The sequence below is a fragment of the Rhopalosiphum maidis genome, chromosome 3, assembly GCF_003676215.2.
Source record: "Rhopalosiphum maidis isolate BTI-1 chromosome 3, ASM367621v3, whole genome shotgun sequence".
NCBI lineage: Eukaryota > Metazoa > Arthropoda > Insecta > Hemiptera > Aphididae > Rhopalosiphum > Rhopalosiphum maidis.
This window is the reverse complement of record NC_040879.1, coordinates 24,098,610-24,111,317: the sequence shown is the minus strand read 5'-3', so window position 1 is coordinate 24,111,317 and position 12,708 is coordinate 24,098,610. Positions and strand designations below refer to the sequence as shown.

The following is a 12,708-nucleotide window of genomic DNA, read 5'->3' as shown; positions in this document are numbered from 1 at the left end:
CCTTAATTTATGTTCTCATCGTTGTTCTAGGGAAATTAACGCGCGTGTGTTTAACCGACCAAAAAACCATTGTTAGACAATAGCTCATTATATAATACACATACCTAATTATTATCAAGATCGTATTCGGTTCTCTTTCAACCGATGTTGTCGTCATTGGTCGGTTCATCAGAACGCGCTACGTTTGATGGCATCGATGTTGTATAATAATTAATACGGTTCGTATCTATGGGATTAATTATTTAATAATATAATTAAGAATTTTCGGAGTGTTAAGCTGTTTCTTTTTATTCATATGCATGCGCCACATCCAACAGTGGTAACATATTTCTTGAATAAATTTAAGTAAATATATGTGTGAATGAAACGGTATAATATTATAATATACGTTATATGATGGCGTTATTGCGGGAATCCTATTATAAGAAGTCTACGGCATCCCGAATCAGTGTTCACAAGAGATTTTTCGAGGACAGAAATTTGATAACTCAAAGTATACGAGTAGATATATACAAAAAATACATTAATATGTGATGAATATTTATTATATAATTTATAAAATAAAATTTCAAATATCAATAGTCAACCACACATCGTTCCTATAAAATCGTCAAAGTCATGATTTTTTTTTTTTTTTTTTAAATAAAGAGTACTTATATAACTATAATGTAATATATCGACTTTCTGAGGTACCTACCGACTTCATGCGTTTGTCAACTAATAGACATTTTAAAATATAGTTATGTGTTTATGTGTTGAAATGATAGTTGACAAATCGTAATAGTCAATACAGTAATAGTTAAAGTTGAAATTTAGAAAATAATTGGCGTCACCCGCAATAACTATCGTTAGATCAATTGATGATTTAACAATGAGATACCGACAAATGATAATATGTAATAAAGTGGTATACGTGTTGGTGATTATATCTGTCGTTTCAATGAGATTTAAGTCAATGCGGTCGGGGGACAGACAACCTCCATAGATCGTTCTTCCGAGAGTAGTACGCCACAGTCCCCAGTCGTTTGGCCGTTCATTTTCAGATTCTATAAGTCGATACATTATATTATCATGTATGATGTATATGATCATAATATGTACAAATTTAAAATTTTATATTGGCCCGGCGTTTTAAAGAAGTTTTTTGGGGGAGCTTGCACGCAATCAAGCGGGAAATGGGGAAATTGGAACAAGTGCTGTCAACACATAATCTGAGTGTAATAGTAATAAAGTCGAGTGTCTTGTGTGTTAGTAATGAACTAATGAATCTTTCAGTATACATACATAATTATAATACATATTATATTATAATATGTAAAATACAATGCCTTCGTAACTTTGCTCGGGGAAAAAACGATCTATTCAAAAATACAGCGCTCACCGTCCGATGTATTGTTATGTCTAAATATAATGACTGTGTGTTAAAATCAGTTTATCCAGCTTACGCGTAGGTGCCTTACGTCCGCAAAAACGAACAATTAAGATTTTTAACGCGGTCAAAAGATTGGTATAAAAAGGTCGAATTTCGAGATAGAAAGTATATACTTCAATATACTCGTCCCCGAAGAATCTCAACGAATCTATTCGATTTAAATTTTATTGAAAATAGTGCAGTCCGTTGCACGCTTATAGAGGATATTCGTTGATAGACACTCATTCCTAATGGAAAAAACAAACATATTTAGCGATATAATTTAAAGTGAACCAATAACGCTCTGCAGATCTCGCTGAACTGACTGACGCAAACTTTATAAAAATCGATAGTATGTGACTCCTTTACATCGTATAGATAATATATAAATATTAAATGTTATTACGAGAACGATCCATAACGACTGTACCGATATGGCCATATAGGTATTATATAGCTACTGCGCGTTATCACATTGCGAGAGACGATAGCGTTTTGTATTCAACGAGCGTATAATTATTATGTATTATTATATTATATTGTCGTGCGATTTACAAGTGCACAGCTCGACTGCTAAATCGATTCTGAACAACGCGGCCCGCGAGGTCGCGTTTTACATATGGTAATGTAATACATAGATAGATAGATATGCGTCGGCTGCGCCAACTATTTATACGGCATTATTTGCGATGCGCGTTAAGATAATAATATGATATTGTGGTCGCACCGAAAATACCATTTTGAGGCGAATCTTTAAGAGTAAATTATTATAGATGTTTACTTTTACAACTATTGTATACGAAGCAGAGTATAAACGAAGCATAATCCATTTTTTTTTTTCATCGATTTATTACAGTATAAGAAAATATGTAAATCACAACCACGAATGCTATGTATTATCCCATTCGTGTTAAATTTTATTTTGAAAATTATCATTTTTGAAATTTAGCGCATAATCGTTTGTCAGTCGGAGACAGACCCATTCTTGGAAATGCCTGTGCCTATTATGCAAAGTATGTTATTTTTTTTTTCCTACCACTTGCGGAGACCTAAGCGATACCGCTAGTTCGTATTCGTGCAGTGAGATCTCTTTTTTGTTCAATAGTTTAAATTTTTCTTTTTCTTTTTTGCTGTCCTCTCAACTGTTCGTGCGAATACTTAAATACCGTATCGATACTTAAAGATATAGTGAATATCAGCGAAGTAAATTATTATGTGGAGTCGATTTGTTTATTACCGCCTCGGCGACTGCAATTTGTTATTATTATTATTATTATTATTATTATTATTATTATTACAATTATCATCTCTGTACCGCGGTGGTCGTTCTTCGGATGTCGGAATGTCGGAATGCCGGATTGTATTTTATAATTTTAATTTTGATCCAACCGCATGCTCGTCATGGGTAATCCCGGTCTGTATGTGGTATCATAATAAAACGCGTATATTATAATAGGTAGGTAGTAGGTACGTAGTATTATAATATTACCCACCAGTGCGCGATCATCGTTGGCTGTAAAGCTGTATTAGTTAGGTCTGCCTACTCAATACACAGTTTAAAAACATCATAACATAACGCGTATTATCCTCACATATAGTTCTCAGCTCATATGTGCAAAATTATTATTTAAGTTGGCGGGTTTGTTCTCTTGACGTACTTACATCAGGATGATTTATAATATGCAGAATATACAGTGTGATTCGCCAAACAATCTCGACCCCATTTTTTTTTCTAATTTGTAAATATACTTAAGAGGACTAACCATACTTGGTTCCGCATGTGTTGTCTCTGTCTTACTAACGTACATCATAGCAAATTCGCGTTCAGAAGAACACGTTTTATGATGTTAGCTTTAATATTAAAGTAAATTTACTTATTATCAAATTTAAAAGTAAGAACATTTTCTAGAAATTAACGCTATTATTAAAGCTAACATCAGAACACATTCGTGTGTGGCGTCCTCTTAAAGATCATATTTTCAAATTCTTGAGATATTTAATACAATAATACTACTTAAGAGATATCCTTTAGCGATAAAAACTTCTGTTTTTCTAACCATTAATCACCCTATTTTACTGTATATTTTTGTTTTAATGTTAATAAATATAGACTGGACAAAATTAAAATAAAAGTTGTATTTTAATGACTATTATTACTATGATTAAAAATATTATTTTTTCTATACATTTTTTAACAGAATACCTACTATTATATTAACATGGGAGCGAGTATCTATAATTTATTCTTTAAATGTTTAAATCCAATAATTTCCAATCTACAAGATTACAACCGTGAACTCCTGCATTTTCAAGCTTCCTGTTAGACACCACCATAACTTACAAAGTATTAAATACCTATAGTCTATAAATAGTACGTTTGTTAAGAATTTATTATTTTGTCACAATTATTATATTATTGGAATATTACGCTGTTGACAATTTCTAGTGCTTCAATCAGTCCAATCATCATCGCGCATTCACAAACATCAGTACTTTTTTACAATCTATATAAAGCTTGGCAAGTTGGTAATTTTTTTTCAACTAGTTAAAGTGATGTAACTTTTATAAGAAATTAAGCTGAAATATAAGTTGGTTTCCGAAATTTCCGAAATTTTTAAATCATTTAGCTATAAATTATTTGGTGAAAATAATAACTTAAATTAGCAAAGACGTTAGAAGCTAATTTTTCTTTTAATTTAAGACAAAAATTTAAAAACCAATTTTTTCAAATGTAAAGTGTATTAATCAATTATTAGGTACTATTTATGTCTACACACCCGTACATCACAAAAAGAGTAAGGGATTAATAAGAAATATAACTGTATTAATTAATTATTTATTACTATCCAGTTGCCATTTTACGGTAAAATAAGAAAAACCACAAAGGTTTTGTTTTTAATGCGTCAGAAATCAGATTAGATTATTTTACGCATTAAATTAAATTACCTGCTTAAGTTTAATGCCCTGTAGCTTTGAATCTATATAGATGTTTTAAAATGTACAATTTGGTTTCTTATATCATGAGTCATGACGATGGCATCAATACATTTTAATAATATAGGCACCCAACTTCGTTTTACGTTCTCGAATGTTTACGTATTGTATACCGACCATCTATATTTAACACATTAACCGCAAACAAATTTATAGGTAATAATATTATAGGTAGCTAGCAGATAGTACACGTTAATAATAAAACGGTGTCTGATTTTTTTATATCTACATAATAAATTGCGCAACACAATAATAAAACACAAATATTAAGTAGCTATCTCGTGAAATATTCATTTCCAATATATTATTATAAATCACCTATATATACCTAAGATAATAATTTTAATATCACGCGTAACATTTCATTCGCTTAATGGGTAATACGGAATTTGTTCTCGGGTCAAATAAAGTGTACAAATTGGTTCCCGATAAAAATTGCTTATCATCATACAACTGTAGTTCAAATAAATTGATTCCCATTTTATGTACAAATAAATCGGAAGCTTGAGAAATTGTAATAGGTTTTACGATGACTGGGAAAGTTCTCGTATTATCATAAAAATTGTATATCTAATATTATTATTATGGAAATATAAATAGAACATTATATCTATAATAGATTGCGGTTATATTATGTTTATAACTCATCAGTATTATGACAACGTTAATCTACAACAGCTAGTCACACGAACCTATATTTATTGTAATTTAAGTGCGTATGTTAAAATGGGAGTGGAAACATAAAATACTACGTAAAAAATAGGTTTAAAAATGCGGATTTAAAAAAAATGACTATTGACTTATTTTATTATTATTATAATTTTCAAATACGTATGACATAGATTATTTCTTGTAATTTTATAATGCATAATATACATATAAGATTCATTGGCCTGTGTTTACAACAGGGCACTTAGGGCACTGATCCCCTCGGAAGACTGTATCTCCAAAAAAGTTATGTTCTTAGAAAAAAAAAGATGACTTAATCAGTACAGATTGTTTTGATTTTTTTATTCAATTGTTATCAATTCATTATAACTGCATAATATATATCACAAGTATATATAATGTATATTTTAAAAAAGTAGGTCATCTGGTTTAAAAATTTGATGTGCCGCTTCAGCCACCAAAATTTGGACATACCTATACGGTTGCTATGATAAGACTGACTATACATAGATAGGTAGGTATTCTAGACAGTTAAAGTATGTGTAAAACTGGGAGAATGTCGCAGGGGCGGATCTAGACCAAGATAACAGGAGGGGGGCGATTTTTAAAGGGCATACATTAATTTTGATAAAGTATTTATTTAGGCACATACATATGTTACTTTCCACAGTCTCGTCTCTCGTACAGAACAAAAACAATATTTTTTATAGTAGATAATAGTAATAAAAAAATATATCACTATAATTTTGTTACCCTTGAAGTATATTTACGTCAAAAACTAAAATCAGGGACTTAAACTATTTTTTTTTTTGAGAGAACGGGGGGGGGGGCGATCGCCCCAATCGCCCCCCTCTGGATCCGCCACTAGAATGTCGATATTGGTTGAATGAATGATAATGATTTCAAAAAATAAATTTTCATTGGAACCAATTCTTATGCCACCTATAGACAACTCGGTAAATACCGATCGGTAATTGCCAAATAATAACCATCGATAGCTCGCGCCCACCATATCCACACGAATTCGTATTTTAAGCAATTCTGTCATGAACGATTTGGTAAGTACCTATTTGACTACTTGTTGTTAGTATCTTTGTTTATATAGCGTAAAAAAGTGCACGTCGTGGCAAATCACATATCCACATAGGCAGTACACTAGTACGTTATAATAAATATTATAATATGTAATTTTCAATTTTAAATTAACCAAACAATACAAAGTACGTTTACGATCACTAAAGATATAGTAGTTATTTTGAACATCGATATTTATTTATTGAATCCACATGAAATAGTATTTATTTTAGCTAATAATTGTATTAATAAGCTCCAAATGTCTAATAATATAATATTTTCCCATGGAAAATAGTAACATACCTCACTGTAGGTAGAAGCTTTACCCGACAATATTGATATTTTATACAAAGAAATTTGTAGAAACAAGTAAACCGCTCGTTTTAAGACAAACACTTTTTTTTTTTTTAATGAAAATTTACGAATACTTGACTTAATCGTAGTTAGCTTGAAATGCAAATGGTACTTATAAATACATAAATACAATAACTATAATATATATATTAGTATATATTACTAATGTGACAAATATGGAATCCATTTAAAACGAATTAGTTTATCCCATTGTTTTTTCTACATCGAGAGTGTACGTTGGTTTTTAATTTCGGTAAATTATATATTAAGAGTCTACAATCGTACCTGCTCTTTATTGATATTATCGTAGATAATATTGTATTGGTTATTAAGTTGTTTTCGACAAAAAAAAACTTTTGCGTTTATAAGTAACAAACAAATTATAAAATGTGTCGTGTATGCATCACGTACATAAAATAACGTGCAGCCTTTACAACCGCTACTTCGTGTAATTTCGTCGTTATAAGACGTTTCGGTTTCTCGTAAACAACAGAGAACCAGTAGTATGCGTTATTAAAAAGTAAAATTAATCGAGAGTGAACATTACACTATACTATTTAACATTCAGATCGCGTTGGGTGGTGGGTATACGTATATTATGTATGTGCATAATCATAGCTCGTCTTACGTCGTTTCTATAAATGTACGTATACAAATATCGGTCGATTGGAAACAGCTATATAATATTATAATTATCGCGAATAAAATTAGGTCACGCTGATTATGCGACTTTAATGTATCTGTGTAGTAATTATTATTCACGTATGTACGAATTAATTATATCTACCGAGGAAATAGTGTTACGGACCAATTATTATAATATATAGTACCTATACCTAAAGGTTGAGTTGAATATTTTAAGAGCTAATGTCCTGTGATGTATAATATTACATTAACCAGCTACTGTATTTATAATGAGCAATAACATTTTGGACGGCAAGGACTGCGCAGCAGTGTTGATATATTATAAAATATGTTATATAATATGTCTAGAAATAAAACACACAAGTGCTATGCATCGAACTATGCATATAGGTAAACTGGCTGTTTATTTTGACAGAAAATATTCATTATCTCGGCATTTTCAAAAATATACATATTTTTTACCATGATTAAAATCATTATACAGAACAAAATGTTTAAACGAATTATATTTTTACTAAAATTATTATTTTGGTATAATATACAAAACATGGAATTTACGAACAAGTACAGCCCGCCATAATAAGTATTTAAAATATAGATGAGCGGAGTGGAGTAGCAATGGGTTCCTCCCCAAAACGTTGGTCTGCTATATATTCCACTCATAGAAAATTTAAATATTAAAAATTAATAGTTTTTACTGTAAGAAAACAAAATCCCCTTGTATATATTTTGTAATAATATTATAATATACTATGTTATTGACTGGTCCGGAATATTTTAAATCACAATTTGTATTGAACGAAAGAGGTTATATATTTTTTTTTCTAAGAAAATAAAATTAAAAATTAACGACACTATACCTCTGTCGTTCTATAAAATATAATATGTTGCATATTATTATGAAGTTGGAGTGATACTAATCACTGTGTCCCCCGTACACAGTATATGAATACCACGGTCGCCTGCCTTGAATCACGTGTCTACGGGACAAGCTATCCTTGCCCGATGTTCCGGTCTTGGCTATACATCGTTTGATAACTACTTCCCGACACAAATTGTTTATATACCTCTCGCGTAATTATACCATACCTATCGATAGTTCACAATTTTTCTGTGCGTTATAATTTACCCGTTCGCATGACAACGCACACGGCATCGGCACAATAATATCATCTATTTTAAGGTCTTGCGATTTCCGGCTTTATGTGGTTATTATTATGTGCGCGCAGCACATCTACGCCGCCGCGACCCAATGTAATACAGACGCGAAATGCGGTCCGGAATGCCGGTGACCTAAACGTATCTATGTACTTATAGATCGAAGTGTGATAGAGCCGACGACAATATTATATATTTACGACAACATCGTCTAGTAAAATAATACATAATAATCTCGTCAGAAAACTGATGTATGACGATTCGATCAGATTTTCTACGAGAGAAATAATTTTTATTATAATATAGAGTGTTTGAGTAAATGTGTGTGTGTGTGTGTGTGTGTGTGTGTGTAGTATTATCGCAGGTTGTTTTTTTCACTCCGATAACAATATAACAACATGAAAAATACGCACGTGAGGCAAACGCGAAATCGTATTAGACATTTTGATTATTTTTCTCAACTGTATATCAAAAGGGCATTGACCTACTTATAGTTTTCACTTTTATCGATTCATTTGTTATATAACACTGCGTACGGAATTTTTAATTTAAACATTTCAAACAACGACATTTTTATAATGAATTCGTTTAATTGTAATATTGTAATAATAATATTGTTTACTTGGTCGGGTATATATTATGTACATGATTATAGAATCGTTTCGTTTAGAATATTCAGATTACCTATTACTGATTATCAAAAGTTCAAAATCATAAACTTGGCCAGCAAACTTTTGTGGTATAGTACTGTAGTCTACATACCAATCCACAGCTTTAGAAGTCCATTAGTATTTTGTGTTACCTATTGTACAGACTTTGCTATGCTGTAATAACATAATGTTATGCAAACCTGTATGGTTTTTATTTTATTTATATGTTTTAAATAATGTTTAGTTTAAATTTTCTACAGAAATTCATAGTTTTAACATTGCTTGTACACTAGTTTAATAATACTACATCACTACATTATATGTTACGAATTCAATTTAAAACCTTCGGCCATTGTTATAAGTATACGCTCTTCACATTTAATTTCATAATAAATTTTTTATCGACCACTGCGTAATAGTATAATGTTTACATTTTATTCCCAAATAATATAAAATCCACTGAATAATTCATAAATGCATACTATTTCAATTGTCAATATTATGGTTTTCAATAAACACAGTGGTATATCAGTGATTGATCACTTATAAAAAATATGTTTCACTGTGCCATTAAACCTAACTGCTTTTATTTCATTATGCAATTATATTTTGAAATTTACATATTTTTGTATTATAAAGATGTGTTGTTCACCATTATTACACGATGAAAATATTACTCTACTCCACTATCAATATTTAGACGATCGTTCAAATTAAAATATTTTGTTTTTAGATGAGATCATTATCATATGCAGTTACTGTATAACGATTAACGAATATTAAGTGAATAAAAAAATAAGATATAAATGTTTGATAGTTTGATATTTTACAATACTTCTAGTTATACAAAAAGCATTTTTTTTTTCTTTTGAGCTGTAAGCTATAAAAAGCTTACCATATTAATATCATTATATGTCTCGCTACCCCCCCCCCCCCTTCTATCGTCGACAAATTGATACTAGTAATAGTTGTCTCACCAAAATAATATTTAACTAAAAATCACTGATAAATTTTTATCGCTATATATGTTTATACTAGGTAGACTATATAGATTAATTGTCAATCCCTAAATTGTTATGCCAAGGCCATTATCGAGTAAACTTTAAGGTGATATATTTATTAATTTTTTTTTAAAAACTGTTTTCTGATTTTAATCTTTAAATCATTTCTGATCTCGCGCGCGTATACGAAAAAGTACTGTGTATAATACGTGGTTTGTACGTTGTACCATTTCATGGTTTATGCATCACACAATATTATAGTATACTTATAGTTACAGTATTATCCTAAACGTCGTTTACCGTCGTAAAAATTAATTATAACATAGAAATTATAGGTTACTCGTTTACATTTAGATTTTTTTTAAGTTGACGAAAACAATCCAATATCGTTATAATGTTATAAGGCCACAATACGCATATACACGTAAAGTGAAAACATAAACCGCCAACGAGGACTAAAGAAAAAAAATGCTATACGTGTTTGGTGTTTATGTTAATTCATATTGTACCTATACGTATACCATATTTATATACATAATAATAACATAGTTGAGCTTAATGCCATATTAGACGTATTTTGTAAAAAAAAAACCTGCTCTGTCACATATTAAACTTCCGGTAAACCAGCTGTGCGTTTTGCGAACCGTTTTATCACGAATACTACACTACGCGATGACACATATTTATAAACGATGGTAATAATATGCGTGCATAATATGGTTATTATTTTACTTCTTGTCTTATTATATTACCGTTTTATCACAAATCCAACCTGCGTGATAACACTTTCGTATGATCGTGCTTGCGAAATTATTATAGACGATCATAATCACAGCGATCGCGAACAACCGATGAAAAGCGATTTATTTTTACGATGACATAAAATGAAATCGCATTTAAATCTGGATTCGAAAACATCTATAAAAATAATTATATCAAAACGCAAATTATTACGGGCCATATACAATAATATAATGGCAATCTAGACGTGGAATGTGGTCACCATCGTGACATAGATCATAATCATCGCCCTGTATCAATACTGCCATAAACCTTGGTAAGTTTTTAAGTTACTGGGCACCAAAAAAAAAAAAAAAAAATTAAGCAAAACAAAACGCAAACCAGGCACTAGTTATGGTGTAAGCATACAGCAGGGCGTATCGCAAAGACGCAATTACGTGTTCGCGTCGAAACTAATCACACCTAAACATTTTAAATATTTATTTTTGTAACAAGAATATGAAGAATATTTTGTTTGGGATCCTATAGAAGACGGAACCGAAAGACAATGAAAACATTCCAAAGACCACAGGGATATAATTATGATACACGAGTTCAAGTTTCTATTTCTCATAGAAAGCGATCGTCGATCGAAAGTTTGGCGCTTTAAGAGGTTATAATCCCCCCCCCCCAAAAAAAAAAAAAAACTACGCGTTTGACGATTATATTGGTATATAAGCATTTAATATCAGATAGATTTGTTGTCAGCCGTTTAAATTTAAGCCAAAGAAACTTAAGTCTCCCCTTCCTTAATACTCGATCAAGTCTCTGTCTATATATACTGACTTCTGCAGTATACCTATAATATATTTCCGCACCGACATTCAATACCGAGCTATAGCGATTCGACGGTATATATATATATGTAATAGTATCGTTCGCTATGACATTTAAACGATAACATGCATGCTCCCTGCGATATGCCCGTCGGTATATTATAATATAAATAATGTACGAACCGTATTTACGACAGAATATCGTATACTACAACGGAAACTATACATGTTAGCAAGTCGAGTGATTTGTACTTACACGTATGTCTTGTCCGGGGATCGGCGAGGCGGCCGTCGAACAGGTGTCGGCCAAGAACCGCTGCCGGGTCCAAGCTCTTTCGCCTGTTAGCCCCATAGCTCTGACGCCGGGCCGCCGACGAACGTCTCCTGTGATCGGCGGGCACGGCGCTGTAGCTGGCGCGCCGGCCGTCGCCTTTGGAAGGCGTGTACGACAAACCGAGCATGCTGAATAAGTTCCTCATGATTACGATCCGCGCGTTCAAGTCTCCGTTACTCTGGGTATGTGTGTATTTATCCGATCGATCGATGTTCTAAAGTGCGCCCCCGCTGTGGACCTGCTGCGCGCCGATCGAGAGACGGCTCGCGGATTCGCAGGATACTACGACGATGCGTTACGGCGGCGACGGTGGCGATCGATACCGATCGATGTTATATAACTCGGGAAGATAGATCATCGGCGTACGATGGATCTTTACAACGATATGACATAAACGGGTATGGTTATATCGTAGCGAATGTGGACCGACGCTGATACGCGCACCGTGGCAAATATTATGAATATATACGATCCGCCGAAATCACTTCGAACGAAAATAATGTAAATAATAGTATTACACGATCCGTTTTATTGTGGGCAACAGTATATATTATGTTTCATCAATAACCGGCGGTCGGATGGCGCGTGGAGAACATATCATATCATTTACGCGAGTATGATTAATAACAATGTTAACGGCAGTAGGACAGCGGGAATCGACGACTCGCCGGACCGAGCAAACTCCCACTATCCGGTCTTCTGGAACCCCTTCTCGAAAATATACGATGAAAAAAAATTTAAAAACCACGCACAGGAGAGATGTAACAAGCGTGCGCTGTCGTGTGCGCGCGCGCTCGTTTTTTTTCTGTTCAATTTCACGAAGGTCTTGGACATCGGAGGTCGCGACCACGACGATCGTGGC

The 12,708-nt window shown here is 32.3% G+C and overlaps 1 protein-coding gene across 1 annotated transcript in view; it reads right to left on the bottom strand.

Moving 5' to 3' along the window:
* The window catches only part of LOC113556187 (scavenger receptor class B member 1-like), a 77,074-nt gene extending 64,583 nt beyond the window's left edge, over positions 1-12,491 (bottom strand). Inside the window, exon 1 of the mRNA XM_026960990.1 lies at positions 11,769-12,491. Within this exon, the coding sequence (XP_026816791.1) occupies positions 11,769-11,991 (223 nt within the window). The 5' untranslated portion in view covers positions 11,992-12,491. The remainder of the gene's footprint in view (positions 1-11,768) is intronic.
* Between the last annotated feature and the right edge of the window lie 217 nt (positions 12,492-12,708).